The sequence below is a fragment of the Myotis brandtii genome, unplaced genomic scaffold (genome assembly GCF_000412655.1).
Source record: "Myotis brandtii unplaced genomic scaffold, ASM41265v1 scaffold323, whole genome shotgun sequence".
Lineage (NCBI taxonomy): Eukaryota > Metazoa > Chordata > Mammalia > Chiroptera > Vespertilionidae > Myotis > Myotis brandtii.
The window spans coordinates 757,803-769,527 of NW_005362400.1; the positions used below are offsets into that span (position 1 = coordinate 757,803).

At 33.2% G+C, this 11,725-nt stretch overlaps 1 protein-coding gene across 2 annotated transcripts in view; it reads right to left on the reverse strand.

The window, feature by feature from the left end:
* The window catches only part of NCAM2 (neural cell adhesion molecule 2), a 421,975-nt gene that overhangs the window by 167,166 nt on the left and 243,084 nt on the right, over positions 1-11,725 (reverse strand). For both annotated transcript variants that reach the window (XM_005870732.2, XM_005870733.2), the window contains exons 2-4: positions 6,210-6,284; positions 2,753-2,959; positions 535-678 (exon numbers count right to left, since the gene is read on the reverse strand). In XM_005870732.2, coding sequence (XP_005870794.1) covers positions 535-678; positions 2,753-2,959; positions 6,210-6,284 — 426 coding nt within the window. The remainder of the gene's footprint in view (positions 1-534; positions 679-2,752; positions 2,960-6,209; positions 6,285-11,725) is intronic.

Sequence of the window (11,725 nt, forward strand, 5' to 3'; positions counted from 1 at the left end):
GCGGGGGGCCCCCCCCCCGCCCAAGTGCACAGATTTGGTGCACCAGGCCTCTAGTATATGATATATAACTATTAAGCTTATTTGTACTCTCATAACACCTTACAAAAACAGAAAAGGGCTGAATTTTTCCTGAGGTCCATAGTTTGCACACCCTTGATATACAACTTTAAGGTTCTCAAATTAGTCAATTGACACTTAGGGTCACAAATTCCAACTTCTATGCCCCTAGCTGGTTTTACTCAGTGGATAGAGAGTTGGCCTACAGACTTAAGCGTCCCAGGTTCCATGCAGTCAAGGGCACATGTCTGGGTTGTGGACTCAATCCCCAGTAGGGGGCCTGTAGGAGGCAGCCAATCAATGATTCTCTCTCATCATTGATGTTTCTATCTCTCTCTCCCTCTCCCTTCCTCTCTGAAATCAATAAAAATATATTTAAAAAATCCCAACTTCTATATTTGGTCAGGTAGATTCAGTTTTTGAAAAAGTGGCAATATTATTAGAACATATAACGTAGGGAGTTACCAAAATACTAACTGTCGGAAATAGCGGTGACTTCCTCATTATGGTACAACCAGCTGACGGCAGGTGCAGGCGAGCTGCTAACTCGGCAAACCACTTCTGCATCTTCTCCCTGTTTGAATTCTTGAGGTGATACCACTTCTCTGAAAATGAGCTTTTCTGTATGAAGAAAGCAAAACAAACCATAAAAGTATTATCGCTTATTTCTCTCAATAACCTGTTCCAGAATCTGTGTTGATTGATGTGATAATGAAATAATTAATCAAAACAGGATCCTGGAAAACCTTAAATCAGATCATATGACTCCTCTGCCTGGTAACTTCTTCCCACATCGCTGAGAAGAAATTCTGAAGTCCTTACAATCCTACCCCAGGTCTTGTATGAACTGAAGTCTGTCCCACAACTCTGATCCCAATTTCTCTCTCTTCCTGTGCTCCGTGCTCCAGGTAAATTGTCATCTTTTCAATTCCTACAACAGTCCTCATTTGCACGTCTTAAATTACTTCCCATTTCTGCCTGCCTGACCTCCAAAGATTAAAAAAAAAAGCCATCTTCCTTCCCATTCTCACTGTCCTATAGCATGGATAGTAGCATCTATGCATTTTTTCAAAGCTTACTTACTAAAATATCAGCACCTAGTGGTTGGCGACATCTCCTGTTTTAATCATTACTGAGTCTCTAGAACTCAGAATACTGTCTGCCATGTCGAAGACATCCAATAAATGTGGCCAACTAGTGAATGAACAGGCTATGTATGCTTGATGAGATATGTTCACAAAAGTAATTCAGTGTTTTTGCCGAGGAAAAAAAATAGATTTCTTTATTTTCACAAATAAAATATCGGGGATCTTTCTTTACAACATTTAAAGTAAGAAAACTATTTCTTACTTGTATGCATATATGCATACCCTGTGGACACAGACAATGGAGTAGTAAGGACCCTGGGGGGATGGGAGCGGGCTGAAAGAGGTTAATGGGGGAGAATGGAGGACCTGTGTAATACTTTCAACAATAAAAAAAAAAATCTTTCCAAATATGAGTTTAGAAATTAATGGGCGGGGGGAGGATAAATCAAGAAAACAAGGGCGACAATGTGCCAACAATCCTCCTTCTCATCAAAGAGGAAGCCATGCTGGGTATATACTTTGGCTTTTTTAAAAAAATCCTTTTCCTGGAATAATAAAAAAACAAAATTCTAAGAAGAGATACCTTATAAGCAAGTATTCAAAATCTTTATAATTTTTTCACTGGTAGAAATGCTAATTACCACATATTAATTGTAAGGCATTGTTCTATGTTATGTAATATTGATACAGTCCTCAAAAAATATATGTATAAGGTAGGTACTATTATTATACCCATTTTATAGGTGAAGAAACTAAAGACAGATGGGTTAGGTCAGTGGTCGGAAAACTGCAGCCCCTTGAGTGTGGCTCTTCCACAAAATACCATGTGCGGGCGCGCACGTACAATGCTATTGAAACTTTGTGGCCACACTGAAGGGGCCAAAGAGCCGCATGTGGCTCATGAGCCACGGTTTGCCAACCATGGGGTTAGGTGATTGCTTAAGATCACTAAATGAAGTGATACAGCCTGGTTTTGAACCCAGATAGTCAACAATGTTCTTAAGGAGGGTAATGATTCCTAAGAGTGAGAAGGGAAAAGAAGTGATGGATTTCAAATCATAAAATGAAGTGTACACATGGAGATGCTTGTTAACAAAAGGCCTGGTGGTGCAGAAGCCGGCTAGATATCCGTCTCCACTAGATGAGCTTTCAGCTTTTCCTCTGTCTACTCCTGTTCACTGACTCTTCCCCAGTTCTCATTCCAGACTGGTCACTGCTTTCACATCGGCAATTTCACAGGTTCTAATTATAACCTTTTATTTTAGAGTGAAAAAGTACTCCATGTATTTCATACCACTAAATGAACTACTGTTTTTCATTTACCCAGCAGATTCTTAATGCCCTGAGAAAATGTAAACATTTTCATTTATATTATTTAACCGACATAATTGTCTCCATCTATATGTTGATGATTAACTAATTCCTTTTATTTTATAGTATTTTAGAGATGCAGTATGGTAAAATAGAATAAGCTGCCATCTGTAAAGGTCTAAAGAACATTGCCTACTCCAATAGTTCTTAATGCCTATTAGTTTTTATTAAACACATGTTATTTTGTGTTTAATTTTTAACCACAACTTTAATCAACTAATAAATACATGACTTACGGTAAATTTCCAAAACAACTGTAGCTTCTTGTGTCTGGCCTTTGGCATCTGTTGCTTGACAACGATATATCCCTGCATCTTCTATATTTGCATTGTAGATGGTTAATCGTGACCTGACACCCTCCTTTTGTACCATCACCCTCTGTGTTGAAATTATCTTCTCTCCTTGAGGATTATACCAGTCTATACTCTCAGGCTCACCAATTGCTGCAAAGAATCATGGAAAAGAAATGTTTGAGAATATGATTCAAGTGTTTGTTTTTGCATTGGCATTTACTTATTACATAACAGTTTTTAACAATTTTGAAAAAAAGTTAAATAGGGAAAGACTGGAAATCTGAAAATCTGAGAGTAAACACAAATGTTAGAACACATGTTCTCTTATTTATCCAATGTTGAAGATTCAATCCCATTTGAGTAAGCAAAACCCAAAAGTTCCATAGGAAACATCAGGTATAACATGTAAGCTATGATAATTGAATACTTACCATAGTAATCTATGGATTTTCACTAAGGTACATTATAAAACTGCCTTGGCCATTCAGTCAGAAATATATTATTGACAGATATATTTGAACAGAATCATGATTACTAACATGATTTCACCTCTTTGGTTCTCTTTGCTAGGTCAAGAGTTAGAATTTTTTTGCCTGATAAAGCAGAGCTCATAAAAATGTAAACCTCATAAAAAATAAACTTTGGTTTTAATACTGAATTTTGAATAAATATCCCAAGTCTTTCTATTTGTACAGATATGACCAATGAGTATTTTTAATATGAGGCCCTAATCTCTTTTCTCAAAATCAGTACTTTCATAATTTTAAGCTAAAACTGTTAACTATTTAGTCACATGATAATTAGAATGCATTGAAATGCCACTTATCCTGCGAGGCAATTACAACCAAAGCATTACAGGGTAAACATATATTTAAGTTTTCCAATTCAGAATCTAGGTTATTATCCTCTTTGTAAAAGCTGAAGATTCCTGTGTTTGCTTTTAGTCACAAAAATGATGTATTTCACCTAATTGCTTGAGAGATAATTTGTGGGAGCAGCATACACTACTAACTCAAAAGTATCCCGGAAAATGCATAAAGTTAGCTAACATCTGCAGGACCTCTTTGAAGAAAATTGTTCCTTCTTACCCAACAAATCGCTTTAGAAACAAATTAGTATCCTTTCTACATCAAATTAGACATGCTAGAGCAAAAGCATGAAAGTTTACATTTTAAATGGATCTCAGTTATGTTATTTTCTGTTTTCCTGAACACATCAAAATACCATAGCAGTTATAGGATAACTCATTTAGGGCAGCTTTTTTTTTTCAAGTTCCCACTCCATAGAGATGTCACCAAAGAATAGTGTAAATGAGCATAAGTTTGAACAATACAAAAATCTCATTTTATACAGCAAAATGTAGATAATATTATGTGAAATATTTTGTATATTTTTATTATTAATAATACGGTATACAACTTTATTATTATGGAGAATTTACTCTGGATTTTCATAGATTGGTCATCATATTATTTTTTTCTGGCATCTCTAATAATTCATAAATTTCAATAAAACTTTTCATGTTACTTTCCTGATAAGAGTGACCCACTGGAGAAATTAAAAAATACAATTACACTTTTTATTTTCTTGAAAACATAGTATAAAAATCATTTTGCTACATATGACATACTCTTAGTTCTCTGAGGATCTGACTCCATTCTAACTTGCATAAACTTCAGGGATATTTATTTATTGTGTTTCAGGTGTCTGTGTTTTAGGGTAAAATGAAACTATAGAGTCATGTCACCATAGTCACCAATGTGTAGGAAAAAATACATGCAAGCTTTCTAATTTGCACGGGTTCCCCACATCTTTATTTTTAGATTATTGTTTCACAAGTATGTATATTTAACAAAAATAAGGACACTTCCATGATAACAGTATAATTCTTGGTTATACATCTTTATATAAAAAAAACGTTTAGTTATTTTACCTTATTATTTAGAGCAAAACTCAGTACCATTGAATTATGTTAATTCATACTTTTAAATTTTATCTTAATTTGACTTTATGTGGCAGATACAGAGGCAATTACATTACATAATTTACTAGTATATTATTATAATATGCAAATTGAATAAAATACTATTTACTTTAATTTCTAAAAATTAATTTTAAGTTATTTAATTTTTCTGTGATTATTGGATATAATTGTGTATTTGTGTATATAAAATATGGATGACATTTAGAAACAATGACCTATATGCTTATGCCAATGATCTGCTGACATAATAAATGATGTTAAATCATTTCACCCTTGCTTTTCATTTGTCAATATACAAAAATATGTATCAACACACCTATCAATTCTAAACTTTATGAAGGCAAATGTATAAAAACTCATGGCCTCTATTAGTTTTTCATAGATATGATTAATATAATATAATTTAAAATATATAGTATATGTAGTTATAGTATATTATATAGCTTATATACTATGGATATGATTGATACATATGTTATTGTAACTGTATATATTTTTAATAATGTTTATAATAAGCGATGCCATTCTCTAAATAACTTTATAATGCATTTTATATCAGGAAATCCTATTTAAATCCAGTTGTGAATTGCTTAAGTAGAAACAGAAATAGAAAAAATATGAAAATACTCTAGAAAGCCATTTAGGCACTAAGTGAATATTTTTTAAAACTAAAAACAAAGTTTTCTTTTTTTAAAAAAAAAACTAAGGATAAGGGTTTTATGAATAAAATTAATATGATGACACTAATATAAGTAGAATGTATTAATTCATGATTTCCACAGTGTGCTGAATTAAAATTTGATATTTAAATATTTAAATCTCTTCTGGAAAATTCTGCATGTGTGCAATTAAACTGAATGAGGTCCATATAATTTCCCAGAAGCATTATGACATCTGATACTTTTGATTAGTCACAAAAATCTTGCAATTTTTTCCTGATTAAATAACTATTTTTTAAAATCACTTTTCATAAGGATAAATTTGATTTGCTTTGTACTAAAACTTTCAGCAGGTGTAATTGTAGTGCAGTGTACCTTATTTAATTTATTCATTGTATATTTATAAAGATTTGTATATTTATAAAGTTATAATATTTAGATTCACCCTAACATAACTATCTACACAGGTATAATATTTTAATTGATTTAAATCAATATGTATGCATTATATTTGATTATAAATTATTTTCCAAATAAATGATCTAGTTTGACGTCCAAAATTAATAGTTAACAGAAATAAAATTCATTCTGTTTAAAATGAAAAATATAATAATTGATACTTTTCCAATTATTATAAAACCAATGATAAGACTTTATTTTTAGAGAATTGTTTTGCCACAACTTAAATTTTGCCACTACATTATGTTAAATAATTAAAGCATAAAACAAATTATCTGAAAATATTTGTAATACATACCTGTACATGTGAAGAATTTTGATTCACCCACACTAAGCTCTACTTTGCTAAGTGAAATTGTCACTTGAAGAAGAGCTGAAAAAAATATTTGAGTAACAATTAATTATGGTTTTAAACATGAATTCTAAGATTTTACTACATGATCTATAACCACATTATCTAAACAGCAATTATTTACCTCAATTTTTATTGCCCATTAAGAGAAATGAAAGTTTTGTAAAATATGATCTAACAACAAAATGTTACATTTTATTATGCACTTCTACAACCAGACCAAATAAAGAACTCATTCAAGCTAATATTTTGAAATCTGTTTGTCAATTAATGAGCAAATTCACACTCAGACAGCTGTTCCATATTTACATGCTAGGTTTATATGTGCTACCTGATTAGACAACAGCTAGAGAAATATTTTGCCCCAATTTGAAACCTTGTTACAAAAAGTATACCCTACACTGTTATTACAACAATAAAAATATAAATTAACTAAATTTTGAGTACCTACTAAAATATTTCAATGAAAGAAGACATACATGGGGAAGAGAGGAAGCATTGCATAGTGAAAGGTGAGTGAACATTTATTTTGACAAGATAAATAAGGACAATGGCAATAAATAGATAAGATGTTCAATAAATTTTTTTCCAAATTTTGCCATAAAATAGATAAAGAATCTAGAAATTGTTCTAATCCAAATTGAAAGATGTATATCTATATATATAAAAGCCTAATATGCAAAGTGTCCCCTCGGGAGTTTGACCGACCAGGAGTTCAATCGCTCGCAATGACATGCACTGACCACCAGGGGGCGGAGAAGAATGAAGGGAGGCCCTGACTGGCAGCCTACAGCCACTAAGGACCCTACCCATGCATGAATTCCATGCACTGAGCCTCTAGTTTCTAATAAAATGATGGAGAAGAGAGTGTGACTACTCCCTAAAACCCTGTTTGACCATCTCTTATTTTCAGAAATGCATGGTAAAGTAATGGAGCTATTGATAAAAAACAACAACAAAAACAAACAAAGAAAGAAAAAAAAACACCAAAACAGCAAAAAAAAAAAAACCACAAAGAAAAATTCTAAAAAATAGAATATAAGTTAAGAATTTATAGATCAAAGCAATGAAAGATGCATATATTGCACAGATATTCGATCAAAGCTTATCTAAAAAAGGGGGTGCTACAGAACCCCAGGTAACACTGGACCAGAATAAAGTTAATCCATATTATAAGAAGGATAAGAATAAATCAGCCCACTGGCAAAAGGTTGATGACAAGGGAAGTTTTCTTTAGCAAATTCCAGAAGTTAAGAAATTTGAGATTTCCCTTATGAGAACCTAAAGAGATGGGCTGTGTTTTTGGAACCCACAATTCTGACCTGTGTAGAGGAAAAATGTTTCTCCTTAAATAGATTAGCCACTTTTTCAACATATCCCATGTTTGGGATTTAGCTATAAACAGGTGATCTTTGGGAAATCCCAATGTAAGAAATTAAACTAAAAAGCAGCATCACGTGTAAGGTTCATAGGTAAGTGACAGAATCAAACATCATTCTCCTTCAGAAGATCTACATCATCAGCCCAGACTGCCCAAGAATTTTAGAAATAAACCTCTTTTTAACGTAAACACACATTCTGACATTATCAAGTAGACAGTACACTAAGGTACTATGAAGTGAGTCAGCTGAAACAACCAATAGGAGAAGTAAGGAACATGAAACTTCAAAAAATGAAATTAGATTAATTAGGTAACATAACTATATTTAAACAATGTTAATTCCAATGAGAATTCACAGAAGAGAACTTTTCCTTTGTAGAAGTCACTCATTCCCTAAGTACACTTAATTTATGGGTAATGGGGTCAATTGAGGCAAATTACCGAAGTTAAGAAATTTGAGAATTCCCTTATAAGAAGCTTGAACCTAAAAAGGGGGTGGTGTTTTTGGAATACACAATTCTGGGCACATGGTCAGGGGTTTTATAATTTGGGGAAGTTTTGGACATACCTACCAATATAAGGGAAGGAAGAAGAAAAAAAGGTAATATAGTTGAAAGAAGAAGAAAATTGTGATTATTTTCCTCTTTCTCATTTTCCCCTCCCTTTACTTTCTTCTTTAAGGCATCATTAATGGCAACAATTACCTTTTCTCCTTGGATCTTCAGTTTGAACTTTCCCAAAAAGCTAATATTCCAATTTTCAACCCTCAACTAGTATTTAATTAGATAGAATATTTTAATTTCAAACTTTCTGTGTGCAAACTGAACCCATTACCCTTCCATAAAAAACAAACTGTTCAAATTCCATTTTTAGTCACCATTAATGAATTTTCAAACCTTAAAGATATAACCTCTGAAATAACACGGGTATGCATTTTTGTTTATTTCCAACACTCTTCCCCTAATACATGTACTCTTTAATTAATGTGAGATATATATAATCTGTGATAGTAACATATCCAGTTCTAGATTTCTTTTTCTCTTCATCTCTCTTCTCATGGAAGTAGTATTTCTCAGGCTACTGCATGAATACCTTTCTTAAACTGTTTAATTTCACTTGCCTACACAAAAGTATTCAAAGAGGATTTCTTTGGGCCAATTAAATAATTATTGTACACATTTTAATGGAAAAAAAACCTCACCTTTCCAAGTTTATTTACAATTGTCCCTTCCCAGTGTGTCTGCAGTATATACAAAGATGAATTATCCCCACCCCTTCTCCACTGACTCCCACTTTCCCATCACTGTGCATTTGCTCCAACTATTTCCTCTGCCTTCATCACCCTTTCTCACATCACCATGTGGCTGGCTATTTTCTAGATTCAAAACAAAACTAAAATATCAATAACTTTGCAAAACATTCTTTAAGAGCTCCATCAATGGCATCAACAAATAAATATCTTTGCTCAAGAGGCATTTTCAGCCCTAGCTGGTTTGGCTCAGTGGATAAGAGCTTCAGCCTTGCAGACTGAAGGGTCCTGAGTTCAATTCCCAGTCAGGGCACATGCCTGGTTGTGCGCTTAATCCCTGGTGGGGGGCTTGCAGGAGGCGGCTGATCAACAATTCTCTCTCATCACTGATGTGTATATATATCCCTTCCTCTCTGAAATCAATAAAATATTTTTTTAAAAATTTAAGAGTTATTTTCACTAAACAAATGAAACATGTTGTTGATAATTATACTCAGTTCTTTACCTTATTTAAATGTAAAATCCCAGAGGTAAAGGCTCATCAACCTCCCTTCTGTTTCTCCTAAACTGATAATATATGAATACATGAGAATAATGGGCTGACACCCAGAGCTTATTGCACACAAGGTACAGAACATTGATGGTATTAACAATATAAAATTTCATATTTACTTCACTGCCTTAAATTGAATGTAAGGGTATCAGAGAGTTTGAGAAATATCTACCAATTATTGTGTATATAATTCCCATATTTGACTTTGGAGTATATTTGTATTGCTTTTCTAAGAAAGAGTTTACAGGAAAGACGTAACTTAAAAGATACAGGCACTGATTTGCCAATGGGTGTAATAAATAACATATTAATTGTAACAAAATAAAATTGAGCTTAAAGTTAATTAGGTCTCTTATGTTAAAATATTTGGTTATTTTATCATTCAGTACAATCTATCAATTCACACATAAATCAGGACCATATTTTTCATGGAAATTTTGATAACATTGCTCTATTTTAGGTATTGAAATTATTTAAAGAAAACACATACTTCTCTAGTTTAATACATTTGCCAAAGGCTAGAATTGCTCTACTTGATCTCCCCAGACACATTACATGTGAATATTAGGAAAAACCTGGATAATTAAATTTAAGGCCACACCTCAAACATTGCTTTAGTTACTTAAAATCCAGAATTTCTTGTGATCATTTTTGACCCATGGCTGCCTCCAACAGATTCATCTTGGACTCAATTGTTAAAAGAAAAGAAAATACTTCCCTAAGGCCAAAAGCTGTGTTCAGACAAAACAGGACAGCAATAATTTATTTGATATCTGTTCAGTTAATCTTCCTGTCATTTCTGATGTTTCAATATAGACACAAAGAAATGAAAGTGGATATTGATATTGGGACTTTATTTCATTTAGAAAAAAATGATATTAAGCATTTTTTTTTCAAAATTCTATTTAGGATTGGGGTTTGAAGTTATAATATCTGTGGCAATCACTAATGCTGAAAAATCTGCTTTTGAAGTTTTACTCTCCTTGTGTCTTTGGAATAGATATAATGACTTTGAAGAAAACTATGAAGGGTATAATGTTATATGGATTAATTTCATATAAAGGGTATTATTGATTAAATGATGGCATGCCTTATAAATTAATCAATACATTATGTTTTTGTATTCAAGTTGGGGTTAGATAGAATGCAGAATCTTCACAAGAGATTATTATTCAAGGTCAGAAAATGTTTTAAATATACACACTGAAAAATGGAGCCATGATAAATATATGTCCTCTGTGAACTATTTTCAAAGAAATGCATGCAAAATCAATCTTAAAAGTAGAATTCAGTAAAGTAAATTTTTATCAGAATTTTTTGATTGTATGCATTTTGCAAATCACTCTTTAAATGTTATGGTATGCAATAATGATAAGCCATAGTTCCTGACATTAAGGAATTTACAGTTTATGTGAAAAGATAATAACAATACCAAAAATATATATATGATAAAATGAGATGATATGTACCAATTATGGCAATCATGAGGTTTATGATCAAGGAGGCTATATGAGGGCAATAAAACTTTTTTTATAAAAAAAGGTGGGATAGTGTAATAAAAAAACAGAAAAAGGGGGATGATCCCAGGTCAAGTGGAACAAAGAAATGATCAATAAAGTCAGGGAATAACACACAGATCAATATAGATGAGGTGGAGCTCATGTATAATATCTTATGTAATATAGTATCATTGGATAGTTTTAAATAGATGTTGGAGGATCCCAAAAGCCATGGTAAAAAGTTGGGACTTAAACTTTGGTCTATTAATTATTTAAAAATAGAAATAAAGATGACAAAATTGACATTTAGTAAAGATAAGTCAGAATATAGTATGGCTAACAAATTGAAGGGGCCAAACACTAGGATACACAATAATGAGCACCTAGAATGGCTGATGGCAGAGCACATGGAAAGGTAGGAATTCTATATAATAAAGAGGTAATATGCAAATTGACCATCACACCCTCGCACAAGATGGCCACCCTATGTGGTCAAAGATGGCCACCCCCATGTGGTCACAAGATGGCCACCACAAGATGGCCGGCAGGGGAGAGAAGTTGGGGGCAATCGGGCCAGCAGGGGTGCAGTTAGGCGTCGATCAGGCTGGCAGGGGAGTGGTTAGGGGCAATCAGGCAGGCAGGAAGGTGAGCGGTTGGGAGCCAGCAGTCCTGGATTGTGAGAGGGATGTCTGGCTGCCGGTTTAGGCCCGATCCTGGCAGGCGGACATCCCCTGAGGGGTCCCAGATTGGAGAGGGTGAAAGCTGGGCTGAGGCACACTC